General features: G+C 43.4%; 1 protein-coding gene and 1 non-coding gene across 12 annotated transcripts in view; both read left to right on the top strand.

Moving 5' to 3' along the window:
• TIA1 (TIA1 cytotoxic granule associated RNA binding protein) overlaps nucleotides 1-20,267 on the top strand; it is a 162,083-nt gene that overhangs the window by 119,545 nt on the left and 22,271 nt on the right. For 3 of the 11 annotated variants that reach the window (XM_050754481.1, XM_050754480.1, XM_050754482.1), the window contains exons 1-2: nucleotides 6,437-6,718; nucleotides 19,262-19,358. In XM_050754481.1, coding sequence (XP_050610438.1) covers nucleotides 6,693-6,718; nucleotides 19,262-19,358 — 123 coding nt within the window. In that variant the 5' untranslated portion in view covers nucleotides 6,437-6,692. Of the gene's footprint in view, nucleotides 1-6,436; nucleotides 6,719-16,555; nucleotides 16,650-19,261; nucleotides 19,359-20,267 lie in introns of those variants that run through there. The other 8 variants (XM_050754471.1, XM_050754473.1, XM_050754470.1 and 5 more) reach the window with 6 other exon arrangements.
• On the top strand, nucleotides 6,033-6,103 carry TRNAG-CCC (transfer RNA glycine (anticodon CCC)). The gene has a single exon. It is a non-coding gene; the product is annotated as a tRNA-Gly (tRNA).

Here is a 20,267-nt window from a genome sequence, read left to right on the forward strand (position 1 = left end):
GAGATGGCTTCGCTCTGTCACCCAGGCTGAAGTGCAATGGCACAATCACGGCTCACTGCAACCTCCTGCTCCTGGGCTCAAGCGATCCACCCACCTCAGCCACCAGAGTAGAGTAGCTGGGACCACAGGCATCCACTACTATGCCCAGCTAATTTTTACACTTTTTGTAGAGATGGTTTTTTGCCATATTGCCCAGGCTGGTCTGGAACTCTGGACTCCCAAAGTGTTGGGATTACAGGCATGAGCCACCATGCCTGGTCCTGTTTGTTTTCTTCTTGTTAATCTATCTTTTGTTACAGGGTCTATCACAACCAAAAACTCAGAAGCGTAGAGGAAAACTCTTTTTTCTCCCCTACATACCATACAGTAGAACATTATGCATGCATTAAAAAGAAGCCAGGCACCGTGGCTCACTCCTGTAATCCCAGCACTCTGGGAGACAGAGGCGGGCAGAATATCTGAGGTCAGGAGTTCGAGACCAGCCTGGCCAACAAGGCAAAACCCCGCCTCTACTAAGAATACAAAAATTAGCTGGGCATGGTGGTGCATGCCTGTAATCCCACCTACTTGGGAGGTTGAGACAGGAGAATCACTTGAACTTGGGAGGCTGAGGTTGCAGTGAGCTGAGATCGTGCCACTGCACTCCAACCTGACAGGCTGGTCTCAAAAAATAAAAAGTAAGAAAAAAGAATGCTGGGGCTTGGTGCAGTGGCTCACACCTGTAATACCAGCACTTTGGGAGGCCAGAGCAGGCAGATCATCTGAGGTCAGGAGTTCGAGACCAGGCCTGCCAACATGGTGAAACCCTGTCTCTAATAAAAATATAAAAATTAGCCAGGTGTGGTGGTGCACGCCTGTAATCTCAGCTACTCAGGAGGCTGAGGCAGGAAAATTGCTTGAACCCAGGAGGCAGGGGTTGCAGTGAGCCAAGATTATGCCACTGCACTCCAACCTGGGCGACAGAGTGAGACTCTGCCTCAAAGAAAAAAAAAAAAAATTGGGTCTATAACTAGTGTCCTAGTATTATCAGTTGAGAAAAGCTTGTGATTGCATGATGGGTATAAAATGATCTCATTTCTGTAATTACAATACTTCACCCAAACAAACAAAAAAGAATAACTAGTACATGAACATGAATAACGACATAGATGAGAGGAAAATAGGTTGGCTACAAAATAAAGTTAAACTTCGAGAAAGAGGCTAGGCTCAGTGGCTCACATCTGTAATCCCAGCACTTTGGGAGGCCAGGGTGGGCGGATGGTTTGAGCCCAGGGTTCAAGACCAGCATGAGCAAAATGGCAAAACCCCATCTATATGAAAAAATATTTAAAAAATTAGCCTGGCATGGTGGTGTGCACCTGTAGTCCTAGCTACTCAGGAGGCTGAGGCAGGAGGATCACCTGAGCCTGGAAGGTAGAGGCTGAGGTGAGTAGTGATCACGGCACTGCATTCCAGACTGGGCACACAGCAAGACTCTGCCCCCCAATCTCCAAAAAAAAAAAAAAAAAAGATATATGTACCAGGATACAGCTGCAACATTATTTGTAATACAATAGGTTTTTTAAAAGTAGTAACCTGAATATCCATCAATGTCACTATGGTAATTTATTCAATTTACCATTCAATACATTGTGGAACTTTCATTTGATGGACGATTTTGCAATTATTAAAAAATTATTAGGCCAGGACTGGGCGCAGTGGCTCACATTTGTAATCCCAGCACTTTGGGAGGCCGAGGCGGGCAGATGACCTGAGGTCAGGAATTCAAGACCAACCTGGCCAATATGGTGAAACCTCATCTCTACTAAAAATACAAAAATTGGCCGGGCGTGGTGGTGGGCGCCTGTAATCCCAGCTACTCAGGAGGCTGAGGCAGGAGAATTGCTTGAACCCAGGAGGTGGAGGTTGCAGTGAGCTGGGATCAAGCCATTGCACTCCAGCCTGGGCAACAAGAGTGAAACTCCATCTCAAAAAAAAAAAAAAAATTAGCCAGGCATGGTGGCACCCGCCTGTAGTCCCAGCTACTTAGGAAGCTAAGGTGGCAGAAACACCTGAGCCTAGGAGGCAGAGACTGCAGTGAGCCAAGATCACTGCCACTGCACTCCAGCCTAGGCAACAGAGTGAGACCCTGAAGCCCGGCACAGTGGCTCACACCCATAATCCCAGCACTTTGGGAGGCCGAGACAGGTGGATCACGAAGTCAGGAGATCGAGGCCATCCTGGCGAACACGGTGAAACCCCGTCTCTACTAAAAAAATACAAAAAACTAGCCGGGTGAGGTGGCGGGCGCCTGTAGTCCCAGCTGCTCAGGCGGCTGAGGCAGGAGAATGGCGTAAACCCAGGAGGCAGAGCTTGCAGTGAGCTGAGATCGGGCCACTGCACTCCAGCCTGGGCGACAGAGCAAGACTCCGTCTCAAAAAAAACAAAAAACAAAAAACCCCTAAAAATCCCAGTGTATACATGTGCATCTGTATAGAGTAAAATGTGGAACATTACAGATGAATCTATTAATATTATTTACCTCAAGAAGGGGAAGAAGATACATTTTTAATATTTTCCTTATGTATCCATTTCGTTTGTAACACTAAACACGTTTTACTTTTGTAACTTAAAAACTACTCTACTTGGCCGGGCGCGGTGGCTCAAGCCTGTAATCCCAGCACTTTGGGAGGCCGAGACGGGCGGATCACGAGGTCAGGAGATCGAGACCATCCTGGGTAACACAGTGAAACCCCGTCTCTACTAAAAATACAAAAACTTAGCCGGGCGAGGTGGCAGGCGCCTGTAGTCCCAGCTACTCGGGAGGCTGAGGCAGGAGAATGGCGTGAACCCGGGAGGCGGAGCTTGCAGTGAGCTGAGATCCGGCCACTGCACTCCAGCCTGGGTGACAGAGCGAGACTCCGTCTCAAAAAAAAAAAAAAAAAAAAAAAAAAAAAAAAAAAAAAAACTACTCTACTTGTGGCCGGGCGCTGTGGCTCAAGCCTGTAATCCCAGCACTTTGGGAGGCCGAGACGGGCGGATCACGAGGTCAGGAGATCGAGACCATCCTGGCTAACACGGTGAAACCCCGTCTCTACTAAAAAATACAAAAAAACTAGCCGGGCGAGGTGGCGGGCGCCTGTAGTCCCAGCTACTCGGGAGCCTGAGGCAGGAGAATGGTCTAAACCCGGGAGGCGGAGCTTGCAGTGAGCTGAGATCCGGCCACTGCACCCCAGCCTGGGCGACAGAGCAAGACTCTGTCTCAAAAAAAAAAAAAAAAAAAAAAAAAAAAAAAACAACTACTCTACTTAAAAAAAAAGTACGGCTGGGAGCAGTGGCTTACACCTGTAATCCTAGCACTTAGGGAGGCTGAGGCGGGCAGATCACCTGAGATCAGGAGTTCGAGACCAGCCTGGCCAACATGGTGAAACCCCATCTCTACTAAAAATACAAAAATTAGCTGGGCATGGTGGTGGGCGCCTGTAATCCCAGCTACTGGGGAGGCTAAGGCAGGAGAATCGCTTGAACCCAGGAGGCAGAGGTTGCGGTGAGCCAAGATTGTGCCATTGCACTCCAGCCTAGGAGACAGAGAAAGACTCTTCTCAAATAAATAAATAAATAAGTACTTGTGCAATATCCATATAATGGAGTTTCATTTGGGAATAAAAAGGAATGAAGTAATGATACATGTTACAATATGGATGACCCTGAAAAGCATAATGTTAAGTGAAATAAGTCAGTCACAAGAAACCATATATTGCATGCTTCCAATTATACGAAATGTCTAGAATAGGCAAATCTATAGAGGCAGAAAGACTAGTGGCTGGGACATGGAATGGGATGAGGGTCAGGGAGTGACTGCTAATTGCTAAGGGTTTCCTTTTTGAGGTGAAGAAAATGTTATAAAATTGATTGTGGTGATTCTTGCACACACACCTCTGTGAATAAACTAAAAACTATTAAACTGAAAAACACTTTATATGGATGTCCCAAAAAGGTGTTTTAAAAATACCATCCACCATTAACATTTGTTTTATTCACCATCAAAAGACTAGTACTTGATATCTTTGAAAATAATCTGAAGAATGTGCCAGAGACTCTAAAGACAATTCCAAAAAATGAAAATCCAGAGTGTATCCAGTCTGAACAAACTACTTTAAAGAGGACATCACGTTTTTGTTTTTTGGTTTTTTTGGTGTTTTGTTTTGTTTTGTTTTGTTTTTGAGGAGTCTTGCTCTGTTGCCCAGGGGCGCACTGCAACCTCTGACTCCCGGCTTCAAGTGGTTCTCCTGCCTCAGCCTCCTGAGTAGCTGGGATTACAGACAGGTGCCACCACACCTGGCTAATTTTTGTATTTTAAAGTAGACACGGGGTTTCTCCATGTTGGCCAGGCTGGTCTTGAACTCCTGGCTCAAGTGATCTGCTCACTTCAGCCTCCCAAAGACTGGGATTACAGGCATGAGCTGCCCCACTCGGCCGACATCACATTTTTCGATGTGTAAATTCTCCTATGTTTAAAAAAGTATTTCTACAACTTAAACTTACATCATAGATATTTTCCAGTTCAACACTACAGATCTGATTAACAGCTTTTCAATAGCTGCAAAATAGTCCATAAAATGAATGTTCTGGCCAGGGGCAGCGGCTCATGGCTGTAATCTCAGCACTTTGGGAGGCTGAGGTAGGCGGATCACCTGAGGTCAGGAGTTCAAGACCAGCCTGGCCAACATGGTGAAACCCTGTCTCTACTAAAATACAAAAATTAGCTAGGCTAATTTAGGTGGTGGCTCACATCTGTAATACCAGCTACTGGGGAGGCTGAAGCAGGAGAATCGCTTGAACCCAGGAGACAGAGGTTGCAGTGAGCCAAGACTGTGCCACTGCACTCCAGTCTAGGAGACAGAGCGAGACTGTCTCAAAAAAAAAAAAAAAAAAAAAAAGGAAAAAAGAAAAAGAAAAGAAAAAGGAAAATTTCCACACATATTCGGTGTAAATTGAATAAATTACCACAAGTGGCACTGATGGATATTCAGGTTACTCCATTTTTTTCTATTACAAATAATGCTGCAGTTGTATCTTGGCACATAAATCTTTATAATTTAATTCTTTTATTTCTGTAGGATAGATTCCTAGATATAGGATTACTTTAGTGACATATATATAATAAGCAATATGAAATGCATACTGAGTATACTGAACCATATTTCAGAGCTCTAATTTCTCTGCCTCCTAAAGTTGGACCGAAGTTTATGTATCTTTTGACTTCTTTACTTTTAAGATTCTTGTGACCAATTTGCATTAAATAGTGGTTTTTGGTTTTTTTGTTTTGTTTTGTTTTGTTTTTTTGAGAAGGATCCTCGCTCTGTTGCCCAGGCTGGAGTGCAATGGCAAGATCTTGGTTCACTGCAATCTCTGCCTCCCGGATTCAAGTGATTCTCCTGCCTCAGCCTCCTGAGTAATTGGGATTACGGGCGCCCACCACCATGCCAGGCTAATTTTTGTATTTTTAGTAGACACAGGTTTTCTCCATGTTGGTCAGGCTGGTCTCGAACTCCTGATTTCAGGTGATCCTCCCGCCTCAGCCTCCCAAAGTGCTGGGATAACAGGCGTGAGCCACTGCCCCCGGCCTAAACAGATATTTCTGAAATACTTTTCAATGTGCATTCAATACACGGAAGAAATGCAAATACAAATAAAAATCTGGCATCTGGAAATATCGTCCCCGCTCTCAAAAATTTGGCTAGCACCAACGAGGCAAATTCTTAATAAAATCTTTACTTTTTAAAGTAAAACTTTTTTTCTTTTTTCTTATTTCTTAAGTAAACATTTTAAATTGAAATTTTTTTTTCTGTACAGAGAAAGTTGAAACATCCATTCCCGTGTTTGGGATGAGAGAAGATAAATTATTTATGTTATTGGAAAACAAGATTATAGACTGTCAATAAACTTTTACTCTTAAATTAATAAATAATACATGACAATTCTTTTCACATGAAAGCCAACGTCTGCTTTTATTTCCTCCTAAAATACTCTGGCGGCAATCTATACCAACAGCGCCGCTGGTGTAGTGGTATCATGCAAGATTCCCATTCTTGCGACCCGGGTTCGATTCCCGGGCGGCGCAAGCGCCTTTTGCTTCTCGCTCTCCAAAAACCAAATAGCTTGAAGAGTCTTTATAAAAACCAGATAGCTTGAAGAGTCTTTATATATCTTTCCTCTTTTGGAAAGATTTAGGCTTTTTACTGTCCCTGAAGGTTTCCACTCCGTTATAACTCGCGGTCGAAACACTAGAATCCGCAGCCAGAAGACAAAAAAGTTCACGCAAGCCTTGAAGTAGTTAACCCTTGCGCCTGCGCAGCCTGAGACGTCCCTAGCGTCGGGTGGAAGAGCGGCTGCGCAACAAGTGAACCTATGGATTAAGGTGTAGCCTGGCTGCCGGGAGGTTGAGAGTGCAAGATTATTCTGCGCCTGCGCGGCCCGGGTAACTTCCCTGGCTGCTCCTAGGCGCCCGGCTAGCCGCCATCTTGTATTGGGGCTTCATTGTTCCCCCTGGGCCGGGCGGTTTAGTGTAATTGCCGCGGGAGAAGGAGGCGGAGTAACCTCTGGTCAGCCGAGAAACCCCGCTATCCCGTAGCCATAACCGCTCAAACGATTTGGGAGGTAGTGAAGGGCAGGGAGTTGGACCCGGAGGCGGCGCCGCGACAGCAGCAGCCATGGAGGACGAGATGCCCAAGACTCTGTGAGTCTGGGGCAGCGATGAGGGAGGCGGGATGGTGGTCGTCCCGGAGGGAAGGCCTCGGCCCTGCGCCGCTCCCAGCCTATTGTTCTCCGTGGACACCGCCATATCGTGGTTTTTGTTTCCTTAGCATGCACCTGAATGCTTAGAACCAAGACCCAATCTGTGAGAGGACAAGGTGAAGGGAGACCGGGCTCAACCCTTTCAATTAATCCCTTCACTTTAGCTACACCATTGCTTGACCTTTGCTCTCGCCGCGGGCCCTCTGTGATCTTAGACCTGGAGAAGACTTTTTCATTCAGATCTCTTTTTAGAACTTGTCGAACCTTCCTTTGGTCCTATGCTTTCTTTCCTTCTCTTTTCCCGCTTCTCCCCCTTTTTAATTAACCTCTTCTTATCTTTACAGCCGTCTTTCTTTAATTTTACTTTTGATTTCCTATTGAAATTCTTCCTTTCATTTTCTTCTCGGTGATAAGATTTCCCCCCCCCCTTGAGGCTGCTTGTACTCATTTTCAGTGCGGTAAACTTTATTCTTGCAGTTGACATTGGAAAAAAGCCAAGCATTTTTCTTTAACCTCTGGCTTTCCTTCTGTAGCCCCCCACCGACCAAAAAGCCTAACCAGACACTCCAAGGATTTGGAAATCTCACCCAGAAGGAATATATCAATTGTGGGGAAATTGATATAATATTATTTTTATAGTCGCTTGCTACTGTTGTGATTGACTTGGTGTTGAACGAGCGGGCCGTTTTTATGAAGCAACAATTGATAAATGCCGTAACATATTTACAGAGAATTTTTAGAGTTAGCGTTAAATTATCGGAGCGTGGATATTTTCTTTGTCGTGTGGCTTCCCCCACTGCGTTCTTTGTTTTTCAAAGTATTATCGGATGAGTTGATCCTGCCTTTGTTGGCATTTCTCGGAAAGAGAAAAGCTCAATGAGTTCTTGACATAGCTTTTTGTTTTTCTTGGATGACATAGCTTTTTGTTTATATTCTTGGAATACTGGCAGTTTGAGAGCTCCATGCATTAAAAATGCAATTTTAGGTTTCTCTTTGCAGCTTTCTAGATAATGAAGTTGCTCTGAAGTACGATGTCGTTGTTTTTTTCACCTCCAAAATTTTTCCACTTTTAAGTTGCTATTTCTTATCTATATTGGAAATGTGGTTGCACTTGTTTTCTTAATAGATTGTCAGTTAATCTGTTAGTAACCTTGAAATTTCTTTTCTCTATTCCTGAGGCTCAAAAAGTATCTTTTCAATAGGAGGTAGCAATTAGTGCATGACCTTTGTTTTAGGAAATATTGTATCTGTAGATGAATACTCCCTAAAAAACTAACTAGCCTCACGGTGTTGGTGGAGTCTCTTCCCCCTTGCCTCTTAGCTACGACAGCCATCAGCATTTTGGGTTAAGGCACTGCTCGTGTTTTATAATGTAAACTTAATATTCTTCGTTTGAAAATGTTTAATTTTAAAAACTGCCAGAAGCATCTGACCACGTAACTTTTTGTTTTTACTTTTTAATTTTTTGAGATGGAGTCTCACTTTGTTACCCAGGCTGCAAGGCTAGAGTGCAGTGGTCCGATTTCGGCTCACTGCAACCTCCACCTCCTGGGTTCAAGCCATTCTCCTGCCTCACCCTCCCAAGTAGCTGACATTACAGGCGGGCACCATGCCCGGCTCATTTTTGTATTTTTAGTAGAGACGGGGTTTCACCATGTTTGCCAAGCTGGTCTCGAACTTCTGACCTCAGGTGATCCGCCCAGCTCGGCCTCCCAAAGTGCTAGGATTACAGATGTGAGCCACAGCGCCTGGCCTGTCCTCAACTCTTAACTATTACATTTATGACTTATTTTGCCTTGTATCCCTCACTAAAACACCCCATCCAAGAAACACTTCCTCAAAGTAGTCATACTGTAAAAGTCTCTTGTTTCTACCTCCCTCAACCCAAACTCCCATTTTTCCAGTCAGGCAAACCTTGGCTAAACATGAGGGTACTAATCCCTAAGTTTTCCTAGTAGTGCTTTTAATTTTAATGTAAGATTTTTGCTTTAATGACCCTGGAAGTCAGAGGCTTTTAATATATGTTCTTAACACAGTTCTTAGCACATTAAAAACATAGAGCCTCTTAATATATGTTCTTAGTCTGGTCCATGGTAAGTGATCAATAAATTTGTTTAAGAAACTGGTATAATTGGCTGGGCACAGTGGCTCACGCCGGTAATCCTAACACTTTGGGAGGCCGAGGCAGGTGGATCACCTGAGGGCAGGAGTTCAAGACCAGCCTGGCCAACATGGAGAAATCCTCTCTCTACTAAAAATACAAAAATTAGCTGGGCATGGTGGCGCATGCCTGTAATCCCCGCTTCTCAGGAGGCTGAGGAAGGAGAATCACTTGAACCCGGAAGGTGGAGGTTGCAGTGAGCTGAGGTTGCGCCATTGCACTCCAGCCTGGCGACAGGAGGGAGGCTCCATCTCAAAAAAAAAAAAAAAAAAAAAAAAACTGGTAGAATTTCAAGCAGTGAATTAAGATTTTTCTTGAGAATAAAATAGAGTCTTAAGTTTTTATCACCCACATACCTAAATGGCTCACTGGAAATTCCTTCATTTGCTACATCTGAGTGTTCAGCATCTCCATGTTAAGTTAGAGAATACTAGTATTTGATTTCTTGTCACCAATACTTTGAAAACATATTCTGAGACAAACTTCCCTAAAGTTTATACTGCAAGATTATTTTGAGGAGTATTCAAGGTACAATTAATAAGTTCAAACATTTGTAGTGAGCGTATGAGTGATGTATACTACTATTCTCTATTCATATATAAATTTGAAATTTTCCATAATAAAAAAATAAAAATACTTGTATAGTAAGTCTGAATTGGCCTTGGTCACTTTAAAAATATTCAACTTGTGAACTAAAAGCTACACACTAGACTAGAAAAACATTGCTGGTGTTAGTTGATGAAAATTAAGTCCCTCAAATCCAGACACCTTAATATCCTTTGTGTGGTTTACTCTCAAATGCACAAGTGCTCTCTTTTGAGATAACTATACTGTTACTGTGTGGCTTTCACATTTGCTAAGAATGCAGATCTATAAATTATAGACCATCTTTAAAAGCCTGCAGCTGGCCAGGCATGGTGGCTCACACCTGTAATCCCAGCACTTTGGGAAGCCGAGATGAGTGGATCACCTTAGGTCAGAAGTTTGAGACCAGCCTGGTCAACATGGCGAAACCCCATCTCTACTAAAAATACAAAAATTAGCTACGTGTGGTGACACATGCCAGTAGCCTCAGCAACTTGGGACTCCAGAGGCTCAGGGAGGAGAATCGCTTGAACCCAGGAGGTGGAGGTTGCAGTGAGCCGAGATCACGCCACTGCACTCCAGCCTGGACGACAGAGCGAGACAGAGCCCAATTAATTGCTATATACTAATGTGAGTCTTGTCTGTCTTCTGCTCCATGGTTATCTTTCATTCTTGTTGTCTACCCCACTCTCCAAATAGTATTGGCCTTTGTAATTTGTATGAAATAAAATCTCTTGGATTGAAATCAGACCTATCTTAAAGATTAGATTGAAGGCAAGGTTGACTAAAATGAGATATTTATTAGATAATACTTATGTTTCCAAATAACTGCTAGTAATTAAGAATATGCTAGAAACATTACATTCACTCAGTAATATTGAGAGCATACTACATGGCTGTCACTCTTCTGGGAACTGGGGATACGGTAGTACATGTAGTAGGCCTTTTAAGAATTTATGTAAGTGGCTGGGCGCGGTGGCTCAAGCCTGTAATCCCAGCACTTTGGGAGGCTGAGACGGGCAGATCACGAGGTCAGGAGATCGAGACCATCCTGGCTAACACGGTGAAACCCCGTCTCTACTAAAAAAATACAAAAAAACTAGCCGGGCGAGGTGGCGTGGTGGCGGGCGCCTGGAGGCTGAGGCAGGAGAATGGCATAAACCCGGGAGGCGGAGCTTGCAGTGAGCTGAGATCCGGCCACTGTTCTCCAGCCTGGGCCACAGAGCGAGACTCCGTCTCAAAAAAAAAAAAAAAGAACTTACATAAGTAATTATGTTAGATCGTAATAAGTGCCATGGAGAAAAATAATGCAGGGTATGCATGGTAAGGAGGAAGGGGTGAATATTTATAGAGAATAATAAAGGAAGGTCATCCTTTGATAAGTGACATTTGAGGAAAAAAGTGAAGGAGATAAGGGAGAGCCATGCTTCTATCTGAAGGAGGAGCACCCTAGAAAGAGCTAGTGCAAGGGGCCCTTGGGGGCAGGGCATGCTGGTTGGTTAGCCTGAGGAGAGTAAATGTAGTAGAGGAGTAGGAAATGAGGTCAGAATGATAAATAGGAATGTTAGGGGAGATAGAAAATACCAGATTATATGGGTCCTTAAGAGGACTGTCTTATCTGAGTAGGAATGGAAGCTGTAAGTGGGTTTCAAGCATAGTAGTGGTATAGCCTATCTTAACCTTGAAACTGGCAGAAGCAAGTAGCCTAGTCAGGAAGCCAATCCAGGTTTGAGAGAAAGCAGTGCCTATAATTGTAGTTAGTGCTGGTGAAAGTGATGGGAAGTAGTTGAATTACGGATATGTTTTGAAAATAGAGCAACAGGAATTACCAGTGGCTTAGATGTGGCATGTGAGAATGTCGACAATAAATGGATTTATTTTAAAATGTGTAATATCAGTTATCTAAAATGTTACAGTTTGTTGCAAAATATAAGTAAAAATGAAAAGTCTTGAGGATCGATAACCCTTAAGATGTCTGCAGGCATAGTATTGGATACATTTGTTCAAGCTGGTTTACCTAGTGAAGGAGGTCCCAACTAATAAGGCAGTTTCAGCCATCTCTTGTAACAGATTATTCTTTGTGATGGGTATACATTTGTTACATAATAATAAGGTTAGGATGCTCATGTATAGTATATACACAAGCACTTACTATTCCACACAGTTTATTTTTGTTTTAATTGAGATAGGGTCTCATCCTGTTGCCCAGGCTCTGGTGCAGCGGTGCAATCGCAGCTCACTGTAGCCTCGACCTCTCAGGCTCAAGGGATCTTCCCACCTCAGCATACTGAATAGCTGGGACTACAGGCATGTACCACCGTGTCTGGCTAGTTTTTAAAAATATTTGTAGAGAAGCGATCTCACTGTGTTGCCCAGGCTGGTCTCGAACTCCTGGGCTCAAGCGATCTTCCCACCTTAGCCTCCCAAAGTGCTGGAATTATAGGTGTGAGCCACCGTGCCTGGTGTCTACATAATTTCTTCATTAGTAAAAGACATAACTAATCTTTTCCCCCTAGGGTAACTTAAGCAAAATGAGAGAATTTTCTAGCAAATTGCAAATGCTCAGAAGTCATTCTGAGACAGTACATTTAACTCTTTAACAGATATTTATAGAGCAATAAGTATCACTGCAATGATATTGCAGTGTTCCAGGCAGTATTCTAACTAGCAGTCCCCAGCCTTTTTGGCACTGAGACCAGTTTTGTGGAAGACAATTTTTCCATGGGCGGAATGGTTTCAGGGTGAAACTGTTCCACCTCAGAACATCAGGCATTAGATAAATTCTCATAAGGAACACACAACCTAGATCCCTTGCATGCCCAGTTCACAAATGCTGCTAATCTGACAGGAGGCAGAGCTCAAGCAGTAATGCTCCCTCCCCCGCTGCTCACCTCCTGCTGTGTGGCCCAATTCCTAACAGGCCATTGACACATAATGGTCCGTGGCCTGAGGGGAGTTGGGGACCTCTGTTCTGGATGGTAGATACCAACTAAGAATAAAAATGAAAACCTCTTATGGAATTTATTATTAGGTAAAAAACTATTCATACTTTTTACTCAAATTTTCACAGAGACCTTATCAAATTCTGCCTTTTTTTTTTTTTTTTTTTTTTTTTTTTTTTTGAGATGGAGTCTGTCGTCCAGGCTGGAGTGCAGTGGCGTGATCTCGGCTCACTGCAACCTCCACCTCCTGGGTTCAGGTAATTCTCCTGCCTCAGCCTCCTGAGTAGTTGGGATTACGGGCACCCACCACCACACCTGGCTAATTTTTTGTGTTTTTAGTAGAGACGAGTTTCAACATGTTGGCCAGGCTGATCTCGAACTCCTGAACTCAAGTGATCTGTCCACCTCAGCCTCCCAAAGTGCTGGGATTACAGGCATGAGCCATCACTCCCGGCTAATCCTGAAAATTTCTTACAGGCACAAGAGTCAGGTGAGAGTGGACACAGAAGAGATGCAGAGATAGTACAGACTTTTGTTCTTTTTGCGGGGAAGGGTTTTGCGGAAGAATGGCATGATAACCTTCATCTAGCATCCCTTAATGTTACCATCTTATATAACCATGGTATCAAAATTAAGAAATTAACACTATAGGCTTTATTCCAATTTTTCCACTGATACCTTTTTTATATTCTAGGATCCAACTCAGGAAAATACCACATTGCATTTCATCGTCATCTCTTTATTCTCCTTGGTTCTGTGAGATGTCTTTCTTGACCTTAACACTTTTTTTCTTTTTTTTAGAGATAAGGTCTCACTCTGTTGCCCAGGCTGGAGTGCAGTGGCACAATCATTGTTCACTTCAGCTTCCCAAGTAGCTGGAACTACAGGTGCACACCACCACACCCAGCTAATTTTTTCTTATTTTTTGTAGAGACGGGGCATATCACTATGTTGCCCTGGCTGGTCTCAAACTACTGGCCTCAAGTGAATCTCTCACCTCGGCCTTCCAAAGCACTGGGATTACAGGTGTGAGCCACTGCACCCCGCCGACACTTTGGAAGGGTACTGTTTCTCCTTTTCTCCAAAATCACCATGACTTATTTTTTCTTAACTTACTCTGTTGGTTAGAAGTAAGTCACCAAGGCTAGCTCACACACTCAGAAGAGGAAGATTAAGTTACACTTCCTGGAGGGAGGTGTATCCAAAGAATTCATAGTCATTTAAAACCATTAGTTCGGCCGGGCGTGGTGGCTCAAGCCTGTAATCCCAGCACTTTGGGAGGCCGAGACGGGCGGATCACGAGGTCGGGAGATCGAGACCATCCTGGCTAACACGGTGAAACCCCGTCTCTACTAAAAAAATACAAAAAACTAGCCGGGCGAGGTGGTGGGCGCCTGTATGTAGTCCCAGCTACTCGGGAGGCTGAGGCAGGAGAATGGCGTGAACCCGGGAGGCGGAGCTTGCAGTGAGCTGAGATCCGGCCACTGCACTCCAGCCTGGGCGACAGAGCGAGACTCCGTCTCAAAAAAAAAAAAAAAACAAACCATTAGTTCGTTGGTCAAAACCTTTTTTTTTTTTTTTTTTTTTTTTTTTTGAGACAGTCTCGCTCTGGTGCCAGGCTGAAGTGCGGTGGCATGATCTTGGCACTGCAACCTCTGCCTCCCGGGTTCAAGCGACTCTCCTGCCTTGGCCTCCCTAGTAGCTGAAACTACAGGCACGCGCCACCATGCCCGGCTAATTTTTTGTATTTTTTAGTAGAGACGGTGTTTCACTGTTGGCCAGGACGGTCTTGATCTCCTGACCTGTGATCTGCCTCGGCTTCCCAAAGTGCTGGAATTATAGCAGGCGTGAGCCACTGCACCTGGGCCAAAACCAGTATTTAATAAATATTTTAGAGGTGGTACTTTGAGGCTATGCAGATACCCTGTTTCCCCTTTTAAGGTTTCATCAACTAATGTGAGCTTCCATGGGTGGATCTTCCTATAGAAATTATTACTATCGTATGTTAATGGTGATTTTCTATTTCACTCATTCTTTCTACATTTATTAATTAATTCTGTAAGAAAAAACTATTTTTCCCTTATCCAGGATCCATTTAAACATTATTCATTGTATTTGGTTATCAGTGTTTTTTATGTCCTTTTTTTTTTTGGTGGGGGGACGGGGAGGGCAGTGTCTTGCTCTGTCACCCTGGCTGGAGTACTGTAGTGCAATCTCAGCTCACTGCAATGTCCACCTCCTGAGTTCAAGTGATTCTTGCCCCATGCCTGGCTAATTTTTGTATTTTTAGTAGAGATGAGGTTTCACCATGTTGGCCAGGCTGGTCTCTAACTCCTGGTCTCAAGTGAACCGCCTATCTCAGCCTCCCAAAGTGCTAGGATTTCAGGCTTGAACCACTGTGCCCAACTTTCTGTTTCTTTTACTTATTTGTATCTTAGAAATGAGGTCTTGCTGTGTTGCTCAGGCTGGATTCAAACTTCTGGGTTCAAGGGATCCACCCACCTCAGCCTCTCAAGTAGCTGGGACTGCGGGCTTGTGCCACCGCTCCCTTTTATTCAAGAACAGTCATCTGTTGTGTTTGTTTTAGGACAATAATTTTTTGAAGAGACTGAGTTGTCTTATAAAATGTCCCACATCTGGATTTGTGGAATTGTTCTATATGCCCGATATCCTATAAACTTAAATCTAATTTTCAGCTTGGTTAGATTTAGGTTAGACTTTTTTATGTAAATATTTTATAGGTGATACTGTGTAATTCGTATTATATATATGCAGTGTCTCATTGGTTGTTGCCCATCTATAAAATAATTGAAAATTTTATCACTGGGTTATAGTGGTAACAGCCAAAGCTCTCATTTTTGAGGTAAGGTTTTCCCTTTGTAATGAATTAAGTAATCTATGTGATAACTCTGACACCTTGTGACTATTTCCACACCAACCATTCACGTAGTAATTTAAGCATAGATTAAAGATCCTTCCCTGAATCAGTTGTTTCACTAGGGTTTACACATTGTTAATTTAATACTATCTTTCTACATTTATTAACTAGCATTCTTTTGTAGAGGAGAACTTTTCTAAACTAGAGCTATTAGATTACACTATTTAGGAGTTCCTACTTAATAGGATAAATGCTTAATTCTGTCTCTTTTTCAGAATAGAGACTTGGTGCAGTAATAATTCCCAATACTGGTAAATTGCTGTTGGGTAAATGTTGCTGTTACTTTCTCTTTTGAGTACCATTATTTTACCTGATCTTTAAATGTCATTTGTTATTGACTCAGCATTTCTTCCTTTGCCATCTTAACCTTTTCCGAAGGCTTCATGTTAAGTACTCAGTATGTGTTTGTTGAATGGTAGATGGAAAGAAGAAACTGAATCCGCACTTTTTGAGCATGTATGAATATTTATTTTTCTGAGGAGAAAGTCCGTACCTTGTATCAAATTTTCTGAAGGGTACCTGAGAGACAAATGAGAAACTAACGTTTTGGGGAGACTGCATTCTCTGATTCCAGAACTGGTAAACCTCTAACTCTGTAACATGACTAGAGGTAAACTCATCTCAAAATCTCATTTTAAAAACTTATTTATAAACCCTTTATTGGCCGGGCACGGTGGCTCACGCCTGTAATCTCAACACTTTGGGAGGCCGAGGCAGGCGGATCACGAGGTCAGGAGATCAAGACCTTACTGGCTAACATGGTGAAACCCCATCTCTACTAAAAATACAAAAAATTAGCCGGGCATGGTGGCGGGTGCCTATAGTCCCAGCTACTCAGGAGGCTGAGGCAGGAGAATGGTGTGAACCTACAAGGCAGAGCTTGCAGTGAGCTGAGATCGTGCCACCGCACTCCAGCGTGGGTGACAGAGCGAGACTCCATCTCAAAAAAAAAAAAACCCTTTATTTTATTTTAGAGATAGAGTCTTGCTCTGTCACCTGGTGCAGTGGCATAATCATAGCTCATTGCAGCCTCTTAACTCCTGGGTTCAAGTGATCTTCCCACCTCAGTGTCTGAAGTAGCTGGGACCATGCCATGGGACATAGTGCCACCATGTCTGGCTAATTTTTTATCGTTATTTTTATTTTTTGTAGAGACGGGGGTGTCACTGTATTGACTGGGCTGATCTTGAACTCCTGGACTAAAGTGATCTTCCCACCTTAGCCTCCAAAAGTGCTGGGATTACAGGTGTGAACCACTACCCCTAGCCTAAGCCCTTTAAATGAAGATCATCACAGTCTTCGGCCTTGTAATGCACTATTTATATTTTTATTGATTACCAACTCATAATCTGTGATCTTTCTACTCCCTTTCACCCCTCTTCTACTGATCAGTAATGTTAAATGGAAGGTTTCTCATCCCACTGTGAGCATTCAAAACAACTGATAATTTACCTATAACTTTTTAAAAATGTGTTCATTGCATAACCAAAGTCTACCTAAATTGAACAAATAAGGGAAATAATGTTAATTTAAAAATTGGGGGTGCCAGCCTAGCCTGACCAATATGGTGAAACCCCGTCTCTACCAAAAATATAAAAAAATTAGCTGGGCGTGGTGGCAGGTGCCTGTAGTCCCAGCTACTTGGGTGGCTGAGGCAGGAGAATCACTTGAACCTGGGAGGCGGAGGTTGCAGTGATCAGAGATCACGACACTGCCCTCCAGCCTGGGCAACAGAGCGAGACTTTGTTAAAAAAAAAAAAAAAAATGGGAGAACGTCAGTGTTCTTATAATATTAATACCATAGAAGTAGAAATAATTGCAGTGCTTCTTAGGTTTGATTGTATAAATTTTTTTTCTTTTCTTTTTTTTTTTTGAGACGATATCTCGCTCTGTTGCCCAGGCTGGAGGGCAGTGGCACCATCTTGGCTCACCGCAAGCTCTGCCTCCCGGGTTCATACCACTCTCCTGCCTCAGCCTCCCAAATAGGTGGGACTACAGGTGCCCACCACCACTCCCGGCTAATTTTTTGTATTTTTACAGAGATGGGGTTTCACCGTGTTAGCCAGGATGGTCTCGATCTCCTGACCTCGTGATCTGCCCGCCTCAGCCTCCCACAGTGCTGGGATTACAGGCGTGAGCCACCGTAGCCAGCCTTCTTTTTTCTTTTTTAAGACAGTCTTGCTTAGTTACCCAGGCTGGAGTGCAGTGGCATGATCCAGGCTTGTTGCAACCTCCCCCTCCTGGGTTCCAGCAATTCTCATGCCTCAGCCACCCCCAAGTAGCTGGGATTACAGGCGGGCACCACCATGCCTAGCTAATTTTTGTGTTTTTAGTAGAGAAGGGGTTTCACCATGTTGGCCAGGCTGGTCTCAAACTCCTGGCCTCAAGTGATCCACCTGCGTCAGCCTCCCAAAGTGCTGGGATTACAGGCGTGAGCCACTGCGCCCAGCCATTATTGTATAAGATATTTTATATAACTAATGATGATTCATTTGAGTGTTTTTAAAGTTTATCTTCCTAAGGTAAGCCTGGAAACTTAGAAACAAGCAATAGGTTTAATTTGCAAAACCATGACTAAAACAGACATGCACATACTAGCTTCCCCTTCACTAGCAAGGTGTAACATATTTCTTTTCTTTCTTTTTTTGAAACATAGTCTCACTCTGTTGCCCAGGCTGGTGTACAGTGGTGCAACCTCCGCTCACCCAGCCTCTGCCTCCTGGGTTCAAGTGATTCTCCTGCCTCAGCTTCCCAAGTAGCTGGGACTACAGGCATCCGCCACCATGCCCGGCTAATTTTTTTTTCGTGTTTTAGTAGAGACGGGGTTTCACCGTGTCAGCCAGGGTGGTCTCGATCTCCTGACCTCGTGATCCGCCCGTCTCGGCCTCCCAAAGTGCTGGGATTACAGGCTTGAGCCACTGCGCCCGGCCTCAAAGAGATTTTTAAGTGTTGGCAAACTTTTAAAAGTCACTCCCAAATATTATAGTATAAGGCAAAGATCTGCCTATTTCTCAAGTTTAATTTTTAATAAACAGCTTTAGAAACTGGTGGAGAATAAGCAAATTTAAAATGGTGAATCGAGGGCTGGGTACAATGCCTTATGCCTGTAATCTTTAAGATTACACTTTGGGAGGCCGAGGCAGGCAGATCACTCGAACCCAGGAGTTTGAGACCAGCTCAGCAACATGGTGAAACCCCTTCTTTACAGAAAATGTAAAAAAGTTAGCCAGATATGATGGCACACGCCTGTGGTCCCAGCTACTTGGGTGGCTGAGGTGGGAGAATCCCTTGAGCCCAGGAGGTGGAAGTTGTAGTGAGCTGAGATTGCTCCGCTACACTCCAGTCTGGGCAACCCAGCAAGACCTTGTCTCAAAAAAAATAGATAAATTGAGGTAAATTGAGCTGGATGTGGTGGTTCCTGTAGTCCATTACTCAGGAGGCCGAGGCAGGAGGTTTGCTTGAGGCCAGGAGTTTGAGAGCAGCCTGAGCAATATAGCCAGACCATTTCTCTTAAAAAAAAAAAAAAAAAAAGCCAAGTGCAGTGGCTCACACCTGTAATCCCAGCACTTTGGGAGGCTGAAGTGGGTGGATCACCTGAGGTCAGGAGTTGGAGACCAGCCTGACCAACATGGAGAAACCCTGTCTCTACTAAAAATATAAAATTAGCTGAGTGTGGTCGCGCATGCCTGTAATCCCAGCTACTCGGGGAGGCTGAGGCAGGAGAATCACTTGAACCCTGGAGGTGGAGGTTGCGGTGAGCCGAGATCGAGATCGCGCCGCTGCACTCTGTCCTGGGCAACAAGAGCGAAACTCCATCTCAAAAAAAAAAAAGGTCAATTGTTTTTCTTTGTGTTTCAGATACGTCGGTAACCTTTCCAGAGATGTGACAGAAGCTCTAATTCTGCAACTCTTTAGCCAGATTGGACCTTGTAAAAACTGCAAAATGATTATGGATGTAAGGGTATTTTACTTAGTTAACTTTATTCTTTTTTTTTTATTTTTAAGATGTTACTTAAAGCAATTGCTTGGAAGGAATTCTTAATTTACCATAGTCTAAATATAGTATAAATTCTTAGTTTACTGTAGTCTAAATATAGTCTTAGTTTACTATATTCTAAATTAATAGGGATTTGGATTTTAGTGAATTTGTAATGAACTTGTTTTGACAGCTGAATTTAATTTGTTTTACTAAATAATGGAAGATGAGAATAGAACTAGTTATTTGTAGATCAGATGGGAACTCTAAAAATGTGGGCTCTTTCAGGTGTATTGAGGCATCAGAAATATTTATATGTGGTGTCAATTGGTTGGCAATAAATTCAGCTCTTACAATTAAATTGGGAAACAGGTTTAAAAATAATAGGCATTTGATACAGTGAAAGTATTTTTAACTTTATTTTTAAAGGTCATGATTCAAGTTTTTCTTGTATTTAGGCAATTCTTATTTATGAGACCTTAATGTATTAAAAAAACACACACATTGAACTCATTCATCCAATTGGTGTTAACCCTGATTCATAATATGTATAAAAAGACATTTAGGGAACAGTTACCCTATTTCCCTGGAGTCTTTGTCTCCTGGGGAGGAAAAATACTTTTTTTTTTTTTTTTTTTTTTGAGACGGAGTTTTGCTCTTGTTGCCCAGGCTGGAGTGCAATGGCATGATCTTGGCTCACTACAACCTCTACCTCCCAGGTTCAAGCAATTCTTCTGTCTCAGCCTCCCAAGTAGCTCGGATTACAGGCATGTGCTGCCACACCTGGCTAATTTTGTATTTTTAGTAGCGATGGGTTTCTCCATGTTGGTCAGGCTGGTCTCAAACTCCCGACTTCAGGTGATCCACCTGTCTTGGCCTCCCAAAGTG

This window comes from Macaca thibetana, chromosome 13, assembly GCF_024542745.1.
Source record: "Macaca thibetana thibetana isolate TM-01 chromosome 13, ASM2454274v1, whole genome shotgun sequence".
NCBI lineage: Eukaryota > Metazoa > Chordata > Mammalia > Primates > Cercopithecidae > Macaca > Macaca thibetana.